This window comes from Gorilla gorilla, chromosome 3 (genome assembly GCF_029281585.2).
Source record: "Gorilla gorilla gorilla isolate KB3781 chromosome 3, NHGRI_mGorGor1-v2.1_pri, whole genome shotgun sequence".
NCBI classification, from domain to species: Eukaryota; Metazoa; Chordata; class Mammalia; order Primates; family Hominidae; genus Gorilla; species Gorilla gorilla.
The window spans coordinates 96,588,102-96,613,221 of NC_073227.2; the positions used below are offsets into that span (position 1 = coordinate 96,588,102).

Below are 25,120 nucleotides of genomic sequence, written 5' to 3' on the forward strand. Positions count from 1 at the left end.
AGCAATCTGCCCGCCTCGGCCTCCCAAAGTGCTCCCATGTGAACCACCATGCCTGGCCGATTTAAATTTTATTTAGTCAAAATTATCAATCTTTCTTTTTAATGTTTGCATAGCTTATAATGGTTTTATTAATTCATGTTAAATACTTCATTGGTTAATTCATAGGAAATATACCTTGATTTATAAAATGAGCAAAATACACTTTTTAAAATTAGAAAATAGCACTGCTGGGTGTGGTGGCTCATGCCTGTAGTCCTAGCACTCCGGGAGGCCAAGGCGGGTGGATCACCTAGGTCAGGAGCTCGAGACCAGCCTGGCCAACATGGTGAAACCCCGTCTTTACTAAAAATACAAACAATTAGCTGGATGTGGTAGTGCACGCCTGTAATCCCAGCTACTTAGGAGGCTGAAGCAGGAGGATCTCTTGAACCCGGGAGGCAGAGGTTGCAGTGAGCCGAGATCGTGCCATGGCACTCCAGCCTGGGCAACAAGAGCAAAACTCCATCTCAAGAAAAAAAAAAAGAAGAAAATAGCTAGGAAATGGTTCTAAAATATAGTTTCATATAACTCTTATCAGGCTTGTAAAGAAATAAACACATGCTCTTCCTGAAGTTAGCAGAGCCCAACAAAGGATCCTGCTCTCCCCTACCCGAGTCCTTTGATCCTTAGAACAAGGGTCCCCAAACCCTGGACCGGTACTGGCCTATGGTCTGTGAGGAATGGGGCCACACAGCAGGAGGTGAGTGATGGGAGAGTGAGTGAAGCTTCATCTGTCTTTATAGCTGCTCCCCGTCACTCACATTACCGCCTGAGCTCCGCCTCCTGTCAGATCAGGGGTAGCATTAGATTCTCATAGGAGTGTGAACCCTCTTGTGAACTGCACATGCAGGAGATCTAGGTTGCACACTCCTTATGGGAATCTAATGCCTGATGATCTGAGGTGGAGCTAAGGCAGTGATGCTAGTGCTGGGGAGTGGCTGCAAATACAGATTAACATTAGCAAAAGCCGGGCCCAGTGGCTCACGCCTGTAATCCCAGCACTTTGGGAGGCCGAGATGGGCGGATCATGAGGTCAGGAGTTCGAGACCAGCCTGGCCAACATAGCAAAACCCTGTCTCTACTAAAAATACAAAAATTAGCTGGGCATGGTAGCGTGTATGCCTGTAGTCCCAGCTACTCGGGGGCCTGAGGCAGAAGAATCGCTTGAACCTGGGAGGCAGAGATTGTGGTGGGCCAAGATCGTGCCACTGCATTCCAGCCTGAGCAACAGAGAGAGACTCCGTCTCAAAAAAACAAAAACAAAATGAAAAACATTAGCAGAGAGGGTTGACTGCACAAAGACCATAATAAATCAACTGCTCACAGACTTATCAAAACCCTATCAGTATGTGACAAGTAACAATTAAGCTGCATCTGGTGGCTGGTTTTATAGTGGTAAGTGAGTTGATGTACTTCAACTGTACAGCTGCACCTGGTGGCAGGGTTTAAGTCAGAACTAGACACTGATTTTTGTCCATGTATGTCCTGCCCATTATTTGATTTACCACTTTGCCTGTACCTCTTTCCTGCACTGCACACTCATCTCAGTCAGTTTTGGTAAGCCCACAAGAGAACCCTAGCCAAAATGGATAAAAACAATCATCACTGGAAAGCTTCTTTGAAAAGGGGGAAAGACCCAATGATGAGACAGCAGAAGGCTCTAAGACTGCCAACGAAAAGAAAGCTGCATTGAAAAGAAAGCTGCATTTAAAAGAAAATACCAAGAGTCCTACTTAAATTACAGGTTCATTGCAATAGACGATTCAAATTCTCGAAGCCCTCTTTTTATAATATGTGGTGACCGGCTATCCAATGAAACCATGAAACCTTCAAAACTGCTTTGTCACATGGAGACAAAGGACCATGCATTAAAAGACAAGCCTTTGGAGTTTTTCAAAAGAAAAAAAACCGTGAACACGAAGAACAGAAGCAATTATTGAATGTCACCACTTCGTCAAATGTGTCTGCACCGAGAGCATCATTCTTAGTGGCTAACTGTATTGAGAAAGTGAAGAAGCCCCTTACTATTGGTGAAGAGCTGATCCTGCCTGCTGCTACATACATTTGTTGTGAACTTTTAGGAGAAGCTGCAGTTCAAAAGGTGACATGTGTTCCTCTTTCGGCTAGCACCGTAACTAGACATACAGATGAAATAGCAGAGAATAGTGAGGCACAATTGTTAGAGAGGGTTAATGAATCACCATGGTACACAACCCAAATTGACAAGTCTATTGATGTTAACAACAAGGCAACAATGCTTGTTTTGTGCTATATATTTTTCAGGAGGATGTGCAGGAGCACATGTTATGTGTGCTTTTACTGCCAACCAACACCACAGCTGCAGAACTATTCAAGTCTTTGAATGTTTACATATCAGGGAAACTGGTCATTTTGTGTTGGTATATGCATGCACAGAGCGGTTGCCATGACTGGACAGCTTTCTGGTTTCACTGCTCTGGTCAAAGAGGTCGATTTTGAATGTGAGTTTATGCACTGTGTCTTCCATAGAGAGATGCTGGCTAGCTGAAAAATGTCACCTGAACTTAACAATGTTTTGCAGGATGTGATTAAAATTATTAACCACACTAAAGTACATGCCTTTAACTCATCTTTTCACACAGCTCTGCGAGGAGATACACCCAGAGCATACACGTCTTCTCTTATACACAGAAGTGAGATGGCTTTTTAAAGGTAGATCACTGACCAGAGTTTTTGGGTTATGAGAGCCGCTCCAGAGATTTCTTTTAGAAAAAGTCACTACTGGCAGCACATTTCAGTGACACAGAGTGGGTCACAAAACTTGCTTACTTGTGTGACATATTCAACTTGCTCAACAAACTCAATCTATCACTTCAGGGGAGAACAGCAACTATGTTCAAGTTGGCAGATAAAGGGGCTGCATTCAAAGTCAAACTGGAATTATGGGAGCAATGAGTTAACATTGGGATTTTTGACATGTGTCAAAATTATCAGAGATTTTGAAAGAGGCTGTGCCAGGGCCTCCTTTCTCCCAGCTAGTGCATGATCACCTATCTCAGCTTTCAAAAGAGTTTAAGCATTACTTCCCAACCACAAAAGGCCCCCAAACTGGGAAGGAATGGATCCGTCACCCATTTGTGAATAAACCAGGTGCACTGGCTTTGTCCATGCTAGAAGAGGATCAGCTTCTTGAGATTGCAAATGACAGTGGCATTAAAAGTATGTTTGAGACAACTTCAAATCTCCCTATATTCTGGATTAAAGTCAAGGCAGAATATCCTGAGATGGCCACAAAAGCGTGGAAAAGCCTGCTTCCATTTCCAACATCCTATCTTTGTGAAGCAGTGTTTTCTGCAGTGACAGCAACCAGATGAGATTAGGGAGTAGACTGGACATAAGCAACACCCTTCGGGTGTCACTGTCTCCCATCACCTCCAGATGGGACCATCTAGTTGCAGGAAAACAAGCTCAGGGACCCCACTGATTCCACAATATGGTGAGTTGTATAATTATTTCATTATATATTACAGTGTAATAATAATAGAAATAAAGTGCACAATAAATGTAATGCACTTAAATCGTCCCAAAATCATCCCCCGCCTCAACCTGTTCCATGGAAAAACTGTCTTTCATGAAACTGGTCACTGGTGCCAAAAAGGTTGGGAACTGCTACCTTAGGAGACACATTAAGGCTATTTCTAGGGCATATATATTTGCAGGGTAAAACTTGTACAGCTTTTTGTGCTATGGGAAGAATACAAGCTTATACATTAAGTTGTTAAGCTTAAGGTTTATTTTGTGGTTTGGTTAGTTTCCTATTACACTGTGACTCTGAAAACATTGACTCTGAAATCATTCTATGTTAGACTTGTTTCTAAAATTTTTCATAAATTATATCTTTAATGTACTTCTATCTTCTCCAATACTGTTTTTTCTAATGGCCTTAAGTCTATTACAGGCCTTAAGTCTATTACATGAGTCATCAGTCATGATGTAAGATAAGTGAGGCCTAGGGAGAGTGTACTCCTCAACCAGTTCTGTCTCCATTCTCCAAAGATAGAAGATAAATGAAAAAGCTAAAAATAACAGCTTGATCTCATTCAGCTTGAATTCAACCATTCTATTTTGAGAATGTCTGCCCCAAACTCATCTCTTATATTTATATTCCTTTTAGAACATTGTAATAAAAATGGAATATAAGTATACCATTTACATAATATATTAGGAATAGATGGACAGGAAACAGGAAAAAAGTTATGAAGCATTGCTAAAAATCTTGCCCACATCATGTATATTTCATTGGCAAAGATCAAGCACAGCAATAACAAATTGTAGTGCATAGGAATAGAATCTGATACACAACCAAAATCAATTCTATCACCCTAGATATATTTTATTTCTTATGTTAAAATAGCCAGTATTTGAAATATTAATCTAAAATGCTCCTATATCAAACTATCAGTTATATATACGTGTATATGTATGTATATGTGTATGTGTGTACACACACAAAGATACAGTAATAACATGTTCTAGGTGTTTGAGTTTGGGCCAAATCACATAATATTACTTTTCAGGTTTTCCTACTTTCTTACTTTTAACACAAGAAAATCACCTGGATAATTTCAACTGCCTTTGAATCTTTAAAACTGTATGATCCTCATTCACAAAGACTAATGAAATACAATAATAGTTCATATAGGGTATCTATTTACATCATCAACTTAAAATTATTTTTATAAACATCAATCAGGTGTATAATGTAGAGAAACAGTACAGTATAATAATTAAGGACATAAGTTCTGGACTCAGGCTGTCTGGATAAGTCTTGCCGAAATTATTACTATTATTATTATTTTTTTGAGAGAGAGTCCTACTCTGCTGCCCAGGCACTGCAACCTTGTACTCATGGACTCAAGCAATCCTTCTGCCTCGGCCTCCTGACTAGGACTACAAGCAAATGCCAACATGTCTGAATAATTTTTTTTTTTTTTTTTGTAGAGACGAGGTCTCACTACTTTGCCCAGGCTGGTCTCAAACTCCTGGTCTCAAGCAACCCTCCAGCCTCAGTCCCTACAAAGTGTTGGAATTTCAAGCATTAACCACAGTGCCCAGACTCAAGTGTCTTTTTGCTGCGTAAACCATGTGTAAGTCACTTAGCTTCTTCAAGCCTCAGTTCCCCTGTCTGTAAAACAGGTATAGTAATAGCACTTACCTCATGTTAAGTAGTTGTGGGAAATGAACTAATCTCCAAAGTACTTTGCACTGTGCCTGGCAAAGGAGTTTTCAGTAAATCTAAGCTATTATTAGAATTGTAAAATAAAGACACTAAAATAAAGATAAATAATAAACGAAGGGGCAATGTAGAACAATGTAAACAGTAATATTCTGCTTATAAACTTGGCATTAATTTCTGTACTATCCTAAGCCCCACTAAAATGACACTAAAGGAATTAGGAAGGGTAAAGAGGAAAGGACAGATAATAATAGATTAGTAATGCTAACAAAATTTTGGGAGATGGCAGGCATATGGATAATTCATAATTAATTTAGCAAAACAAAGTTAAAACTTACAGTACCTGCACAGAAGCTGCCAATGTGAAGCAAGCTACCATGCCTCTGAGTGTTCCCGGAAGGCTCACGAATTGGAAGTCTCATGTATTTCAAAGTCCAGGGTAAGAAACAGGGCAGCAAAATTGGAGGACTGGCTAAGTCTATAGGAGAAGCTGTTAGAATCCCAGAAGCTGTCTCCATATACTCAGGTGATTACTCATTCTTTCCCCCTAAATGAATTTAGAGGCTTAATCTTTGGGTAAGGTTGAACCAAAGGACTTTGGACTCCATAGAGATATCTATCTTGTATAGCAGGAGTAAGGTTGCAAATGTCAAATATAAGTATTAAGTGAGACTGCATAGATATATGTTAATAGTTACCCTAGACTTCCTCTCCCACTCACGTCACAGAATTCTGACAGATTTATACCTATAAGTCAGGAATATGAGATCCCTCTTTAGGGAAACTGATCAGCCCAAGAATAAAGACCTATAGAAAATTTTTGGGTCCTTCAATAAAAAAGCAATACCTAACCATCTACCAGTTGAAAAGCCCTGACAACCTTATATAAAGCTTTGGATAGCTTTTTAGGGCCTCAGTCTTAAATATGAATGGACATCCAAGGGTCACCAAGCATTAAAAGAAAGTCTCTACAAAAACAAAACAATGAATTCCAAGAAACATTAATAATTCAGGTAACACAAAAAATTATTTAAAAACCAAAGTTAATATCCTTAAAGAGAAACAAGAAAGTATTGGCTGGACATGGTGGCTCAAGCTTGTAATCCGAATAGTTTGGGAGGCCGAGGCAGGCGGATCACTTGAGACCAGCCTGGCAAACATGGCAAAACCCCATCTCTACTAAAAATACAAAAATTAGCCAGGTGTGGTGGTGGGTGCCTGTAATCCCAGCTACTCAGGAGACTGAGGCATGAGAATTGCTTGAACCCAGGAGACGGAGGTCACAGTGAGCCGAGATCGCGCAACTGCACTCCAGCCTGGGTGACAGAGTGAGACTCCATCTCAAAAAACAAAACAAACAAACAAACAAACCAAGAAAGTGTTGTATCCATGAAAGAACGGAAAGCTACATAAAGAGAAGACTTTAGAAAACAACAAAAAATATGGGCAAAAGCTGGAAGCATTCCCTTTGAAAACTGGCACAAGACAAGGATGCCCTCTCTCACCACTCCTATTCAACATAGTATTGGAAGTTCTGGCAAGGGCAATCAGGCAAGAGAAAGAAATAAAGGATATTCAAATAGGAAGAGAAGAAGTGAAATTGTCTCTGTTTGCAGATGACATGATTGTATATTTAGAAAACCCCATCGCCTCAGCCCAAAATCTCCTTAAGCTGATAAGTAACTTCAGCAAAGTCTCAGGATACAAAATCAAAGGGCAAAAATCACAAGCATTCCTATACACCAGTAATAGACAAGCAGAGAGCCAAATCATGAGTGAACTCTCATTCATAATTGCTACAAAGAGAATAAATTACCTAGGAATACAACTAACAAGGGATGTGAGGGACCTCTCCAAGGAAAGCTACAAACCACTGCTCAAGGAAATAAGAGAGGACACAAACATGTAAGCCATTAAATCTTTTGAAGAGGCAGCTTTGCTGGTGGTATTGTCTTGTGCCACAGTGAGTCGTAAGTGAAATTTGGACCAAAAGTGAGTTTATGAAGACTGGTGGGCAGGAGCTCAAGAGCTGCAGGCTTGTCCTGCAGCCAGTGCCTGATGTGCCCCAGCTGGGAAGCTGATGAATAGCTGACATCTGTATCTCTGGACCTGAATGTTGATCCCTCGCTTCAGGTTGACATACCTGATGTGCTCAGTGAGAGAGATAAAGTCAAATTTACAGTGCACACAAAGACCACACTGCCCATGTTTCAGAGCCCAGAGTTTTCTGTTACAAGGCAACATGAAGACTTTGTGTGGCTACATGACACTCTTATTGAAACAACAGACTATGCTGGGCTTATTATTCCACCTGCTGCTATGAAGCCCGACTTCAATGGTCCTCGAGAGAAGATGCAGAAACTGGGAGAGGGTGAAGGGTCTATGACCAAAGAAGAATTTGCCAAGATGAAACAAGAACTGGAAGCCTAAGTGTTAGGTGGAAAAACACTAAAGAAATGTTTGGTGGCTTCTTCAAAAGCGTGGTGAAAAGTGCTGAAGAAGTCCTTTTTACTGGAGTTAGGGAGGTAGATGTCTTCTTTGAGCAAGAGAAGAACTTCCTTACTAACTATTACAATAGGATCAAAGATTCTTGTGTGAAAGCTGACAAAATGACCAGATCTCATAAAAATGTTGCCGATGTCTATATCCACACTGCAGCCTGCTTACATAGCCTGGCTTTAGAAGAGCCCACAGTCATCAAAAAGTACCTATTGAAGGTTGCTGTGCTATTTGACAAACTTAGGAAAGTAGAGGGTCAAGTTTCATCAGATGAAGATCTGAAGCTAACAGAGCTCCTCCGATACTACATGCTCAACATCGAAGCTGCTAAGGATCTCTTATACAGACACACCAAAGCCCTCATTGATTATGAGAACTCAAACAAAGCTCTGGAAAACGCCCGGTTAAAGAGCAAAGATGTCAGATTGGCTGAGGCACACCAGCAGGAGTGCTGCCCGAAATTTGAACAGCTTTCCAAATCTGCAAAAGAAGAACTGATAAATTTCAAACCGAAGAGAGTGGCAGCATTTAGAAAGATTCTCATTGAAATGTCTGAACTGGAAATAAAACATGCCAGGAACAATGACTCCCTTTTGCAGAGCTGTATTGACTTGTTCAAGAATAACTGATATGCCTTCACTCAGAAGAAAAGAAATGAATGTGAAAGAAAGCCAAGCATCACTTGCACTTAAATCATTACCATGGAAGATTTATTAGCTTTAACTTTAGTTTAAAAGTATGTGAATAAATATTTTGATTTCTACAAATCTTAAAAAAGAGGACACAAACAAATGGAAAAATATTTGATGCTCATGGATAGGAAGAATTAATATCGTGAAAATGGCCATACTGCCCAAAGTAATTGGTAGATTCAATGATATCCCCATCAAGCTACCATTGACTTTCTTCAAAAATTAGAAAAAACTACTTTAAATTTCATATGGAACCAAAAAAGAGCCCATATGGTCAAAACAATCCTAAACAAAAAGAACAAAGCTGGAGGCATCATGTTACCTGACTTCAAACTATATAACAAGGCTACAGTAACCAAAACAGCATGGTACTGATACCAAAACAGATATATAGACCACTGGAACAGAACAGAGGCTTCAGAAATAACACCACACATCTACAACCATCTGATCTTTGACAAACCCAACAAAAACAAGAAATGGGGAAAGGATTCCCTATTTAATAAATGGTGTTGGGAAAACTGGTTAGCCATATACAAAAAACTGAAACTGTTTCCTTACACCTTATACAAAAATTAACTCAAGATGGATTAAAGACTTAAACGTAAGACCTAAAACCATAAAAACCCTAGAAGAGAACCTAGGCAATACCATTCAGGACATAGGCATGGGCAAAGACTTCATGACTAAAACACCAAAAGCAATGACAACAAAAGCCAAAATTGACAAATGGGATCTAATTAAACTAAAGAGCTTCTGCACAGCAAAATAAACTAGGCTGACGCAGTGGCTCACGCCTGTAATCCCAACACTTTGGGAGGCCAAGCTGGGTGGATCACAAGGTCAAGAGATTGGGACCATCCTGGCCAACATGGTGAAACCGTGTTTCTACTAAAAATACAAAAAATAGCTGGGCATGGTGGTACGTGCCTGTAGTCCCAGCTACTCAGGAGGCTGAGGCAGGAGAATCACTTGAACCTGGGAGGCGGAGGTTGCAGTGGGCAGAGATCACGTCACTGCACTCTAACCTGGTGACAGAACAAGACTCCGTCTCAAAAAAAAAAAAAAAAAAAAAAAGAAACTATCATCAGAGTGAACAGGCAACATACAGAATGAGAGAAAATTTTTGCAATCTATCTATCTGACAAAGGGCTAATATCCAGAATCTACAAAAAACTTCAACAAATTTACAAGAAAAAAACAAACAATTCCATCAAAAAGTGGGTGAAGGATATGAACAGACACTTCTCAGAAGAAGACATTTATGAGGCCAACAAACATGAAAAAAAGCTCATCATCACTGGTCATTAGAGAAATGCAAATCAAAACCACAATGAGATACCATCTCATGCCAGTTAGAATGGCGATCTTAAAAAGTCAGGAAAAAACAAACGCTGGAGAGGATGTAAAGAAATAGGAATGCTTTTACACTGTTGGTGGAAGTGTAAATTAGTTCAACCATTGTGGAAGACAGTGTGGCAATTCCTCAAGGATCTAGAACCAGAAATACCATTTGACCTAGCAATCCCATTACTGGGTATATACCCAAAGGATCATAAATCATTCTGCTATAAAGACACATGCACATGTATGTTTATTGCGGCACTATTCACAATAGCAAAGACTTGGAACCAACCTAAATGCCCAGCAATGATAGACTGGATAATGTGCCTGGATAGACTTTATCCAGCCTATCCAGGCACATGGCATATACACACCATGGAATACTATGCAGCCATAAAAAAGGATGAGTTTATGTCCTTTGCCGGGACATGAATGAAGCTGGAAACCATCATTCTCAGCAAACTAACACAAGAACAAAAAACCAAACACCGCATGTTCTCACTCATAAGTGGGAGTTGAACAATGGGAACACATGGACACAGGGAGGGGAACATTACACAATAGGGCCTGTCAGGGGGTGAGGGGCTAGGGGAGGGATAGCATTAGGAGAAATACCTAATGTAGATGATGGGTTGATCGGTGCAGCAAACCACCATGGCACATGTATACCTATGTAACAAACCTGCACGTTCTGCACATGTATCCCAGAAGTTAAAGTATAATTTTTAAAAATTAAAAAAAGAAACAAAATCGCCTAGAACCCAAAATTGTCTCTGTAATTTTTTCACATACAGTGTCCAGACTCAATTATTTAAAGAGGAAGCAAAGAGACCAAACAACAAAGTGACTAGAAACCAAGGGAAAAAATCGACACAGGCTCGGAGGGGATTCAAATCATATAATTATCATGTGCCAATTTTTAAAACAGTTATTTTCTTACTCTATTTGGGTTGTTATAGGAAAATATCGTAGAGTGGGCAATTTATCAACAACAGAAATTTATTGTTCACAGTTCAGGCTGGGAAGTGCAAGATCAAGATGCCAGCAGATTCAGCATTTGGTGAGGAGCTCTTCCTCATAGATGGCACCTTCTATGTGTCCTCACATGGGAGAAGGGGCAAACAAGCTCTCTCAAGCCTGTTTTATAAAAGGGCACTAATGCCGGGCGCGGTGGCTCAGGCCTGTAATCCCAGCACTTTGGGAGGCCAAGGTGGGCGGATCCTGAGGTCAGGAGATCGAGACCATCCTGGCTAACACAGTGAAATCCCGTCTCTACTAAATATACAAAAAAAAAAAAAAAAAAAATTAGCCAGGCGAGGTGGCGGGCACCTGTAGTCCCAGCTACTTGGGAGGCTGAGGCAGGAGAATGGCGTGAACCCGGAAGGCGGAGCTTGTGGTGAGCTGAGATTGTGCCACTGCACTCCAGCCTGGGCAACAGAGCAATACTCTGTCTCAAAAAAAAAAAAAAAAAGGGCACTAATACCATTTGTGAGGGCAGAGCCCTTATGACCCAATCACCTCCCATTGGTTCCACCTTGGGGTTTAGGTTTCAACATATGAATCTAAGGGAAAATACAAACACGTGGACCATAACATATACTTAACAATACAAAAAAGTAAAAGATAATATTGAGAATTTCTGTAGAGAACTTGTTAAAAAACATGAATTAAATGGAAATCTAGTACTAAATACCACAATTTCTAAAATGAAGAACTTAATTGATGGGTTTAATAGATTAGACTCAGGTGAAGGGAGAATTAATTATCTGGAAAATAGGCCAGGAAAGCTCAGAGAGACAAAAGGATGGGCAAAAGTGTAAAGATATAAAGACATATAAGGAATGATGAAAAAACAATTAATATGTGTGTTAGAGTCCCAGAGAGAAAAAAGAAAATAGAGAAAACAAACTGAGTAGATAAGGGATGAAAATTTTCTCAAATTGATGAAGATTTCAATCCATGCATCAGGAAGACCACTACCCTTAAGAAAGATAGATATAAAGACCAGCACATCTAGGCACATGATAGGCAAACTGTTATACACCAAAACAAAGAGAAAATCTTGAAAACAGTCAGAGAAAAAACTACCTCCAAAACAGCAACAACAAGATTTACAATTGACTTATCAGTGGAAGTAATGGATACCTGAAGACAATGTTCTACAGTGAATTCATTCATCCATGAGATAAATATTTATTGAATATATGCTAGACACTGTTATAGGTACTTGGGAAACATCAGTGAACAAAACAAAGAATGAATATTACTTTTATTGTGTAAAATTATATAATAAACATTTTTAAGAGAAGGAATTAATTGTATAAAGCATGTCTGACAGTATATTTTAAAAATCTAGTTCATTTTTGCTGTTAGAATTATTATTTAAAAACTTAAGCTGAGGCCAAGAGCAGTGGCTCACACCTGTAATCTCAGCACTTTGGGAGGCCAAGGTGGGAGGATTGCTTGAGCCCAGGAGTTTGAGACAAGCCTGGGCAACATAGTGAAACTCTGTTTCTATAAAAAATACAAAAATTAGCCAGGCGTGGTGTCATGCACCTTTAGTCCCAGCTACTAGGGAGGCTAAGGTAGGAGGATTGCTTGATCCTGGCTGGTTCAAGCAGCTGTGAGCATGACTGCACCATTGCACTCCAGCCTCAGTGACAGAGCAAGACTCTGTCTCAGGAAAAAATAAATAAATAAACAAATAAATACTTAAGTTAAAATTTAAAGTTAAACAAGCTAATGACTAGTACTTTTTCAGTGATGGATGCCATTCTTAATAATCAAGTACAATCTATATATTAAGCTGCTAGGAAAAATCTAATAGATTTTGGGTAATTAAAAATCACAGAATTTCAGAGCTAATCTTTCTTGGTGACCCTAGAGGTCATCTTGTCCAGACTACTCGTTAGAGAGGAAAAGATCAAGGTGCAATATATTTAACTGACTTGCCCAAGGTCACACAAAGAGTTAAAAATATGGTTCCAGTGACTCCTGGTCAAATGTTCTTTGTTGTTGCTTGATGTGCAAAATTACTTTTGGAAAGGGGAGGGTAATTTAATTTTTATCAATGGAACATGTACATATTTTTAAAAATAAAATGATTTCATAACACTTAAAAAGCAGCAGTCTCCTGCCCTTCCCCTGTGCATCTCTGAATTTCAGTGTCCAGAGGGAAACATGCTTAACTTCTAGCACTAATATTATTATTCTATTGTTTGATAGACTACTCTTTGTTGTATGATAGCTTATGTTTCAGCGCACACATCTTAAGTGTGTGAGAGGATTCCATTTTAGTCATTTAAACAGTACATAATTTTCATTTAAATGGTACAGGTGAAACAACAGATTACTGGTGATCCTGTTGCCATATGTAAGATAGGACTTTTAACTAATTTAATGGATTTTCATGTGTGATTTATGGAATGCCTTATTTCTTTACAGTTGAATACTGGTTGCAAGGGATTTGTGGTTTCATAAATACATATTTTCAGAGAAAACAAACTTGAATTTTACATTGCACATATTTTTTTCTGAGCATTAAAAGTATAAAAGATTAAACTAAAAAATTTCCAAAGTTTCTAATATTTTAATTAAAGGGAATAAAAGTGTCTTATAATTAATAAAATTCTGTTATAAATAAGTTAACAAAGAAATCACATATAGCAAATAATTTTCATTTTGGTAGACTATTAAATATACCACCAACTTGCCTTTGCCTTTTGAAGTGATGTTTATTTTAGCCATCTCACTATTTGCTTTGTAATCTGGAAATTCTTGTGATGGAAATAACCAAAGAATTGAAGATAAGAAAACACCAAATAGTGAAGAAAATATTTTTATTCACCTGGACTCCATTGAATTTATAGGAAAATGTATAAATCTAAAATCTAGTAATTGAAAATGCTATGGATATAGAGATATTATTTTTAATGTAATTCTTTCCAATTTAAAATTACTTACATATATGTCATTTGCGTAATGGATCATAAGACTGGTTACTTACATGAGACAGGAAGCTGGCTGTAGACTGCGAAGATGGTACATTAGAATGAGAACGAGTAACAGATGCTGGCTGGAGAAGGCGTGGTTTCAACGAAGAATTTGAGGTGTATCCAGGGCCCTGAAGTTCCTGGAAAACAATATAGAGGTAAGCAAAATAACTGCCAGCCTACAATTATAAAGAAATGTGAAATCGAAATGTATTTTTTGATTTCACAGGCAAAATCCATTATTGAGATTTTAAAATATGTCTGTAGCTTTAAAGTACACTTCTTAAAATAGACATATATTTCAGTGTAAAATGTACGATTTAAAAAAAAAACGTTTTGTCATGTAGATTACATCACTTTTGCTATTCCCCAAACAAGCAAATATATTTGCACTTAGGGTTTTGTACTCGCTTGACTCCTGAGCATGGAAAACTCTTGCTTTGGGTATTCCCATGCAGGTACTCGTAAACTTCACTAGTACCTTCACTCACCTATTTTAAACTCACCTATTTTAAACTAAGGATAGTGGTGCTTCTATTTGTTACCATATATGAAAAGGATAGGTATAGTATATAACAATGTACAGATCTTATCATTGCTATTAATAGTATCAAGTAATGTTGAAATATACTTGAATGTGTATCTAAGGTACACAAGAAAATATAAAAGCATATCAAAGAATGGCATTATTTTTGCTTAACTACTATTTATGATGACCTTACTTTTATATCCAAAGTGTGTTGAAGTTTTAAGCGCACTGATTCTTGCTCCTGACGCTGTATTATATCTTGACATTCTGCAAACTGCAAAGATGCCTACAAATGGAGCAATCATAAATGGTTTATCTTGCATTCTTTATGCACTTATATTTTATTAACCTATGAATGCAGAGCTGCCATCTCTTCAAAAAATCTTCCTGCCCTTCTACCAAACTATATTACAATGATCTATTTATCTGTTTTATTTAGTGAACTGTGAGCAACTGGAGGCCATGTTTTTATCCTCTATACCCCCAGCAAATACATAGCTTTTAGTATGTGAAGGGCAAACAATGAATGAACTAAGGATGGAATGAGCAAACAGCTTTACCAAAGTATAAAAATTTATATTAAAATAACCATAACTGGCTGGGCATGGTGGCTCACACCTGTAATCCCAGCACTTTGGGAGGCCGAGGCGGGCGGATCACGAGGTCAAGAGATGGAGACCATCCATCCTGGCCAACATGGTGAAACCCCGTCTCTACTAAAAATACAAAAATTAACTGGGCATGGTGGTGCACAACTGTAGTCCCAGCTACTCGGGAGGCTGAGGCAGGAGAATCGTTTGAACCCGGGAGGCGGAGGTTGCAGTGAGCCGAGATCGTGCCACTGCACTCCAGCCTGGCGACAGAGCGAGACTCCGTCTCAAAAAAATAAAATAAAATAAATTTTAAAAAATAACCACAACTGAAATTCACAGTCAATATAGCATGTTTTAAGAAACAAAGGTAGCAGAGATGAGATCCCAAATTATTGTATCTAACCATAAAGGCACTGTTTTCTTAGCAATCAAGGATGGTTTTGGTACAATTTTAGGCTTCCAGAGTTTCTAGGTGACAGGAAGGGAGATTTATTTCTCTACAATAAACAGCAATGATAAAAAGTATCACTGATCCTTCTCATTCTTTAAACTATGTTTCCTACATGCACTTTCTGGACCCCATAAAGTGCCAGCCATTAGCATTACTTTATCATTTTATTGATATTATTAAGAGACTGTATTCTACCAAGTACCCAAGTCACTTTTTGGTGGTAAATCAGGTGCTCATGGAGACCTTTTTACTTATTCGTGTCACTGTGGATATCAGGAACATCTTACATCTTTGATCTTACTGCTCCTGTGACTATGTTAGCCTGAGAAAGAAAACTTGGCAAAAAGTATGCATTATGACCACATTTTAAAATTCAGAAACGCCTTCTCTAATAGGATAGGGTTTTCCTTTGTGCTAGGTGATTGGGATACAACACAAATTGATACATTCAGTTCCTGTCTACATAGAGCTTTTGTTCTATGTAGAACAAAATAGAACAATTCTATTTGGTTAATAACTATTTAGTTGATAATTACTTCATATGTTTAGTTAATAATTACCTTATCCAGAGCAACTTCCATATTAGTAACCTTTTCTTTCAAACGGCGTTCCTGAGATCGCAGAACTTCCAACTCCCCAGCCATCTTGTTTTTTTCTGTGGCAACAGTACTCAATTCCTGACTGAGTTTACTTTTCTCTTCTTTCAGAAAATGTTTCTCCTACAATTATATGAGAGAAAAATATCAGAAATAACCTGTTGATGTAGATGCTGAAAGGTAATGGAAATATAAAATTCTTGTTTAAAGGACCCTGAACTAGGTAAGTTTAATTTATATGCCATTTAATTGCTTCTGAGTTGTGGTTGGGAGCTGCTGGGAGTATGTTATTATGTACTCTCTCCTATTTTAATCATTGCTGGTATTATTACTTCTTTCTAGTCTTAATAAATCTTTGATAAAATCTACAAAATATGAAATAACTATATTGTCATAAAAAGACTGTTTTAGTGAATTGGGATCAAATAATCGTATATCCAATTTTACTAAAATTTATTTTAAACAACAGAGATTTTTAAAAGATGCATTACTTTAAAGTTTTATGGATTTCTATTTTGTTTCAAGGTTGAATATTCATTTCACAAATTCCTACTGCATACCTGCGACAGAAAAACAAATGGGACATATAGTTCCTGCCCTCAAGTCACTTAACAGCCCAATGATGACAGTGAGCTTACTGATACAATAGTCTCTGCTGTTAAACAACATTTCGTTAAAATTAGTTCATCCCTCCAAAAAAGCGCCATGGAATACGTATACAAAAATAATAAATGTATAGTTGTCAAGTTAAAATACATCGGTGCATTGAGTCTACATTTCTTTATGTATTTTTTCATAGTGAAAAACATTTATTGTAAATAAGGTAGAAGGTGTTGCTACTGTAAAATGCAAAAAAGTTTTCCTTTTCTGAGCAGATTAGGCAGAAAAGACTTCAGAAGGAAAGAGGAATTAATTGTATAGGCTTTCTCCTTTTTGTTTGGAGGGAATATCTTAGAGCTATGATGAATATTTTCCTTTAGGCAAGGCAGGCATCTTTGTTGACAGCAGGCAGTAACCTCTTAAAGCCATAAGTGCCATCAGGAAGGATAAGCACTGCTTTAGGTTCCCAAAGGCAAACAAAAAAAAAAAAAAAAAAAAAAAAAAAGGAGAAAGAAAAAAGTGAATTCAGGATAAGAGAAAGGAAGGGAAGAAAAAATTGGAAAGAAGAAATAAGTCTATATGATAAGGGGTATGCACAAATGTAGGTTTATACTTGTTAATATTTAGCTGCAAATACTCTGAAGTATTTTGGCAGCTCATCATGGACAGTAAGTTAGCAATTACTTTGGTTGCACTTATTTTCTACTTGTCATTTACTTTTTCACCTCTATTATGGTCAGTTCTGTTATAAATCTTCTTCTGAAATCGACACTTTTTCCAAAGTAATGGATATACCAGAGAATATTTGAGCATTAGGCAAACTTCATGGTTGCTTATTCGTGAACGAGTCTCATTCATGAGAACCACTAGGTCAATGCAGAAAACTCAACCCAGCTAAACACAGCTGCATAGGAATACACAAGAAGCATACATGCACACTCCTCAAACACCCACCTACCGGCTACCTCAGTTTTACCGTGTGTTATGAACCACATCCATCCACATCCAGTGTTACAGGAAACTCTCCTCCTACTCCTCCACAATAACATACAAGCTGCATATATACTTAGGAAAACTTCAGGTCATTTTCAAGACAAAGAGCTATACTTATTGTTGTATTTATATATTTCTTAACAATTTAGTATGTGTAAAAGTGCTATTGTTTTTATTAGGTTCCTATTATTTTATGTGTCACTAATAAAATTTGTTAGTGTGGTGCTCCTGATCCCATTGTTCCCATAAGCCCTGTGGTTTTTATTACACAATTTTGCGTAGCACAGCGATTTTTACGAACATGTATGTCACATTATAATGGAACTCACTGTATTTTGTTTATAATCATTCCTTGCCTCTACCAAGAATGTTCTTTTTCCCATTTCCCACGTTTAAAATAGTAGCTGTCTTTCAACATCCTGCTCAAATGCTTTTCTAGGAACTTTTCCCTTGTTCTCTCACCTAGAAATAAGCTTTCCTTTTCCCCTTGCACTTGCATCTCTGCTTCATCTTATTCTGCCTTGTGGTCTGCCTGTGAGTGAACATGTTGGTTTCCCCACTCTGAGGACAGCAACCCACCTTATTTGCATTTGTCATTGCCTCTTCCAAAAACTGTATCTTGCTCTCAAGGGCATCTATCTGACCTCTTTTGGCTGTGATTTGCTTTTGCATCCCCATTGCCACTTTCATAGCTGGAAAAAAAAAAAGAGGCAAACTATGCCTTAGGTTCTTAAGTTTGAGAGACTATGGTAATTTGATGGTTAAACTTTATGAGAAGGTGACAAGTAAGATCCTCCAAGGTATCTGGGCAGTTTCAAGGAAAAGATCATGGACGAATGTCTTCGGTTTTCCTAATGTTGGAATATAATAACTTTTAACTACTACTAGAGATTTTTAGCTGGGAAACATACATATAATCATGTTTTGTAGGGTTTTTGCCACTGGGATTAATTTCATTGACCATGATACGTTGCCACCTTTCCAGTAATAACAATAACATTGACTAAACTCATACTTACCCATGTAGGGAAATATATAATATATAATATATGTACTTGTGTGTGTGTGTGTAGACATGGGGGGTGTCACATAAATAATAATATATATTGTATTATTACTAAAATGATTTTTCCAGAACCTCATACTTAAAATACTGCACAAGACATCTAGTATATCTTTTAAAGGGTCCAGTGATATCACAAACCCTTCAATTTTTATTCTCATGATTGTTGTCATGTGCTTGGAATTCACTACCATCTCAGTAGCCAAACTGCCAGCATAAGCACATCTGATTTTTTTTTCTTATAGTCAGCTGAGGAAAAAGGATTGAAAATGCCACAGCTTTGAGTCCAGTCTGGCTATAACTTAGAGGTTAAAAAGAAAAATGAAAATATACCATTCATTATAAACAAGCTATCAGAATGAAAGGTCTGACTTCTCATTAACAAGATATAGTTCTTCTATCTAAACTGTCAAAACAGGGTTAAACTGACACTGTATATTGATTTATTAATAGGTTAAAAGTCTGACATCATTTGCTCACCACTTTGAAGAATTATGGTCTGATTAAGTGGATCATGGTTGGCCTTGAAAGGTAATTTTCTCAAACGAATTTTTTTTTATTTTAAGCTGATTTAATAAATAAAAACAAAAATTTGAATGATAATACAAGGGTTCTCTAGGTAACTTAATAATTGTAATGTCCCTGGGGTGGTTGTGAAGATGCCCGACAGTGAGGCTGGGTTGCTGTCTGGGGAGCAGGGGCAGCAGACCCCAAAAGACCTCTCAAGTGACTTCTCCAAACCCAACAAGTTTATCTGTGTTAACCAGCAAAGGGCCAAACCACACAAAATATGAAACACATCAAGAATTTGTGGTCGTCCTTGCACAGAGACTATGGTAATCTTCTTTATATCATTCTAATTTTAGTATAAGTGCTGTCAAAGCGAGCACAAAAATAAATCTTCTGACATTAAAAAATATTGAGAAATGGAAAATATATACTTTAATTAGATAAATATTAATTTTTATGGTCAGCTAATATGGTCATGTCAACAATTATATGAATAACATGAACTGGAAGATAACCTTTTTATCTCTCTGCATTAGTATGGGCAGCAAGGTAAAAGGGGAATAAATCTGGGTGGTGAGAAGGTCCCCTCACCTAACAATTCAATTTCCAGGATTCCTTCCCATTTTTATCACAGTGAAGGAATCAAGAACTGCCAACTAGCCAGGGACCTACAGTTTATATAGTGTACATGTTGAAAAATAAAGGGTTGAATGGAAATTACTGGTAACTTGTGTTTATATCCTTAAAAATAATTACTTGACATTAATAGATACTGAGATCTGTTAGAAATTACTGAAATAGCCACTAGAAAGGAAAGATTCAGATAGTTTAGGGATTAAATTAACTCCATGGCAATTTCCTAAAAACAATTAACTACTGCTACATAACCTCCATCATTAATACCTACTATTGTATATTTCTCACATCATTTAGCACTGTCAAGAGGTGGTAGGTAACATATTTGAGTTTGTGTTTTAACAAATTTAGTCCATTAAATTAAAAACAGAAGAAAAAATTTTAAATCTAACAGAGCATACCATGACCATCAGATCCTTCCATTGACTTTAATGTATTTCTTGTCTGCTCTAGTTCAGACTGTGCAGATTTTAATTGCATTTTCAACTTATTTGTAGTCATTTCCATTTCTTCACTTTTGTTTCGGAAATTCCTTTTTAAGACTTCATACTCCTCTATACAATGTGATAATCAATAATACATGGTTAGTTTTTTCTATCCCATTGTTAATTAAGTATATTTTATTTGTAATTAGTGATCACAGAATTTTAGAACTGGAAGAGAAGTCATTTAATTACATCTTCCTTTGTTACAGAAATGAGATGTACATACACAATTCCAGGGATATGACTCTTTCTTTTTAATCTGCTTGGGTGGATCCTATTCCTCCTCTACCCACTTATTACTCATTGCTTTTTCCCAAACATTGTAATTAGTTTGCAGTTATCTCATCTTAAACCTTCTTCTTGGATGACCATGTCCACTAGAGTAGATTTAACCACCATCTGCTGGTAGATGAATCTCCATAACACTATAAGTAACCTGAGGCTGCCATCTGTCTTATCTGACTTATCTCCAGTATCTGTGAAAATACTTGGCACAAACTCATCATTTGATATACTACAATACACACGTGTGTGCATGCACACATACACATACCCATATTTATTTATATGTATCTATTTATATGATTAGATTTATATAGAAAAGGATCAAAGCTCCAGCTCCATTTGTCCAGACATCTCCAAGTAGATGTCCTCGTGCCACCTGAAACCAACTGCCTCACAGTGACTACATCTCATCCTCCAGCCCTCAAGCCTGCCTTTCCTTCTGGTTCCCTCTCCCAGTTGCTTACATTGCTTTTCTAATACCACAAACTAAAATCCTGAAACCTACACTTAATCCCTCCAACCACTAAATTCTGTTGATTTAACCTCCAAAAATATTCTTAATTCTTTCCTTCCATTCTCACTGCCACTGCCTTAATTCAAGTATTCATTCTATTTATCTGGGACGACTGCAAAAATCCTCCTTAACTGCTTGGTCTGCCTTTCTTTTCTCTAATTTACTTACTAACACAGTCCATCTAAAATCTGACAAAAAATCTCCTACTTAATATCTTTTGTGGGATCCACATTACCTGGCTCTACCTATCTATTCTGCCTTATTTCTTAGCCCTCATTCGTTTCACTTTTGCTCCAGCTAATACTTCTGAGGTCACATTTTGATATTTCATGGCTTCATGCATTTGCCCATAATGTTCTTTCTGCCTGGAATGTCCCTTGCACCCCTTTTTCACCTGCTGAATTCCTTTTCCTCTTTCAAACCCAGTACAGACGTCACTTCCTACAGGAGGTAAATTCTCTATCCTCTGTGCTATCTTTGTACTCAATACACTTTCACTGTGCCTCACACACTGGTTATTCACCCATTTCTATCTAGGTTTATCTCCCTACTAGACTGTGAGCTTCATTGTGGGGTTTCCAGGTTCTACCACAGTGTCTTGCATAGTAAATGCTCAGTAACTTCTGACTTTATGAAGTACATGACACTTCATACCATACTAATATGGTTTGGCTCTGTGTTCTGACCCAAATCGCATGTCCTATTGTAATTCTTAGTGTTGGAGGAGGGGCTTCATGGGAGGTGATTGGATCATGGGGAAGGATTTCCCCCTTGCTGTTCTTGTGACAGTGTGTGAGTTCTCATGAGATCTGGTTGTTTGAAAGTGTGTAGCACCTCCCTCTTCTCTCTCTCTCTCTCTCTCTCTCTACTGCTACCATGTGAAGATGTGCTTGTTTCCCCTTCACCTTCCACCATGATTATGTTTTCTGAGACCTCCCAGCCATGCTTCCTGTGCAGCCTGCAGAACTGTGAGTCAATTAAACCTCTTTTCTTCACAAATTACTCATTCTCAGGTGGTTCTTAATAGCAATGCAAAAATGAACTGATACAGAAAAATGGTACCAGAGAGGTAGGATACTGCTCTACAGATACCTGAAAATATGAAAGCAGCTTTGCAAGTGGGTAACAGATACAGGTTGTAACAGTTTGGAGAGATCAGAAGAAGACAGGAAGATGTGGGAAAGTTTGGAACTTCCTAGAAACTTGTTAAATTGTTGTGACCAGAATGCTGACAGTGATATGAACAATGAAGTCCAGGCTGAAGAAGTCTCAGATGGAGATGAGGAGCTTACTGGGAAATGAAGTAAAGATCATTCTTGCTATGCTTTAGCAAAGAGACTGGCAGCATTGTGCCCCTGCTCTAGGAATCTGTGGAACTTTGAACTTGAGAGAGATGATTTAGGGTATCTGGCAGAAGAAATTTCTAAGCAGCAAAGTGTTCAAGATGCGGACTGGCTGCTCCTAAAAGCCTGTGCTCATTTGCATTAAAAAAGAAATAACCTGAAACTAGAATTTATATTTAAAAGGGAAGTAGAGCATAAAAGTTTGGAAAATTTGCATCCCAACCATGCAGTTGAAAAGAAAAATCCATTTTCTAGGGAGAAATTCAAGGCTGCAGAAATTTGCATAAGTAAAGAGGAGCCAAATGTTCATAGTGAAGACAATGGGGAAAATGTCTCCAGGTCATTTCAGAGACCTTCTCAGAAGCCACTCCCCTCACTGGCCTGGAGGCCTGGAAGGGAAAAATGGTTTAGTGAACCAGATCCAGAGCCCTGCTGCACTGTGGAGCCTTGGGACATGGTGCCCTGCATTTCAGCTGCTCCAGTTCCAACTCTGGTTAACAGGGGCCAAGGTACAGCTCAGGCTGTTGCTTCAGAGTGCAAGCCCCAAGTCTTGGCAGCTTCCATGTGGTGTTGGGGCTGTGGGTGCACAGAGGGCAAGAGTTGAGGCTTGGGAGCCTCCACCTAGATTTCAGAGGATATATGGAAATGCCTGGATGTCCAGGCAGAAGTCTGCTGCAGGAGCAGAGCCCTCATGGAGAACCTCTACTAGGGTAGTGCAGAGGGGAAATGTGGGGTTGGGGCCCCCCCACACAGTCTGCACTGGATCACTGCCCAGTGGAGCTGTGAGAAGAGGGCCACTGTCCTCCAGACCCCAGAATGGTAGATCCACTGACAGCTTGCACTGTGTGCCTGGAAAAGTCATAGGCACTCAGTGCCAGCCCATGAAAGCAGCCATGGGGGCTGTACCCTGCAGAGTCACAGAGGCAGAGCTGCCCAAGGTTTTGGAAGCCCACCCCTTATATCAGCATGCCCTGAATGTGAGACATGGAGTCAAAGGAGATTATTTCAAAGCTTAGAAATTTAATGACTGCCCTGCTGGGTTTCAGACTTGCATGGGCCCTGTAGCCTCTTTGCTTTGGCCAATTTATCTCTTTTGGAACAGGAACATCTACCCAGTGCCTGTACCCTCAATGTATCTTGGAAGTAACTAACTTGTTTTTTATTTTACAGGCTCATAGGTAGAAGTGATTTGCCTTGTCTCAGATGAGACTTTGGACTTGGACTTTTGAGTTAATGCTGGAATGAGTTAAGACTTTGGGGGACCATTGGGAAGGCATGATTGTGTTTTGAAATGTAAGAAGGACATAAGATTTGGGACGGCCCAGGGGCAGAATGATATGGTTTGGCTCAGTGTCCCAACTCAAATCTCATGTCCTGTTGTAATTCCCAGTGTTGGAGGAGGGGCCTTGTGGAATGTGACTGGCTCATGGGGGCGGATTTCCCCTTTGCTGTTCTCATGACAGTGAGTGAGTTCTCATGCAATCTGGTGGTTTCAAAGTGTGTAGCACCTCCCCCTTTGTGTGCTCTCTCTCTCTCTGTCTCTCTCTCTCCTGTTGCCATGTGAATATGTGCTTGCTTCTTCATCTTCCACGATTTTAAGTTTCCTGAGGCCTCCAAGTCATGCTTTCTGTACAGCCTGCAGAACTGTGAGTCAATTAAACCTCTTTTCTTTATCAATTACCCAGTCTGGGCTGGGTGGGGTGGCTCATGCCTGTAATCCCAGCACTTTGGGAGGCTGAGGCAGGTGGATCACGAGGTCAGGAGATCGAGACCATCCTGGCTAACACAGTGAAACCCTATCTCTACTAAAAATACAAAAAATTAGCCAGGCTTGGTGGTGGGCGCCTGTAGTCCCAGCTACTTGGGAGGCTGAGGCAGGAGAATGGCATGAACCCGGGAGGCGGAGCTTGCAGTGAGCTGAGATCATGCCACTGCACTCCAACCTGGTGGACAGAGTGAGACTCTGTCTCAAAAATAAATAAATAAAATAAATTACCCAGTCTGAGGTAGTTCTTTACAGCAATGCAAGAAGGGACTAATACACATACCAACCATAAACTGGAGTGTTTCACTGTTTAATATAAGGCCATGGATTTTTCCTGTCAATAAATTCACATGTCTATTTTCACATGTCACTTCATTAGTAAACTTCTAATCAAGCTATTTGACTCCAAGGACTCAAGGTTTCCACTTTCATAAACACAAAACTGTGCAGACAATGTGATTTATGTGAACACCTGTTTTCCTTTTGGAAGCCTGGACTCTGGATACCTCACACTTCTCTTAGAAATTCAGTGCAGAATTTCCAGTACACTGAGGGCTGACTAAAGTTAAGGTCAGTAAGTGTAAGATGTGGGAACTCTTCATGAGAACTATGAGATTTCATGCTATGAATAACTCCATGGGGGCAGCATAACTATTCATGTTTGTCATGTGAGTGAGACACCCTTCTTTTGCAATTGTGCTAGGGTCTACATTGGCTTCACTGCTAAGACTCTTATTTTTTAGTAGGATTTGTGCTGAAGCAACATACCTGAAAGATTGTTTAATTCACTCCTACTTGTTTTCACCTCATTTAATAATTGATCTCTCTCTTGTTTGATGTCCTTCACTGCACGGAGCCGCTCAGAGCCTGCATTCACCAGCTTCACCTTTTCCAGCTCCAAGTCACTCACTCTGGCCTCAAGCTCCCGGATCTTTGCATCTTTTTTATCTTTTAATATCTAAATATATGGATAAAT

General features: G+C 38.7%; 1 protein-coding gene, 1 non-coding gene and 1 pseudogene across 9 annotated transcripts in view; 1 reads left to right on the forward strand and 2 right to left on the reverse strand.

Annotated features, from left to right (window-relative positions):
• The window catches only part of CCDC158 (coiled-coil domain containing 158), a 108,842-nt gene that overhangs the window by 24,170 nt on the left and 59,552 nt on the right, over positions 1–25,120 (reverse strand). For all 8 annotated transcript variants that reach the window (XR_008678990.2, XM_019024965.4, XM_063705325.1 and 5 more), the window contains 6 exons: positions 24,913–25,102; positions 20,154–20,306; positions 18,123–18,235; positions 15,915–16,073; positions 14,504–14,596; positions 13,796–13,921 (listed from right to left, as the gene is read on the reverse strand). Coding sequence is in view for 7 of the 8 variants with exons in the window: in XM_019024965.4 (XP_018880510.3) it covers positions 13,796–13,921; positions 14,504–14,596; positions 15,915–16,073; positions 18,123–18,235; positions 20,154–20,306; positions 24,913–25,102 (834 nt within the window). In the remaining variant the exon portion in view is untranslated. The remainder of the gene's footprint in view (positions 1–13,795; positions 13,922–14,503; positions 14,597–15,914; positions 16,074–18,122; positions 18,236–20,153; positions 20,307–24,912; positions 25,103–25,120) is intronic.
• Positions 3,632–8,467, forward strand: LOC115934307 (sorting nexin-5-like; annotated as a pseudogene).
• LOC115934422 (U6 spliceosomal RNA) lies at positions 19,391–19,496 on the reverse strand. The gene has a single exon (XR_004070227.3). It is a non-coding gene; the product is annotated as a U6 spliceosomal RNA (small nuclear RNA).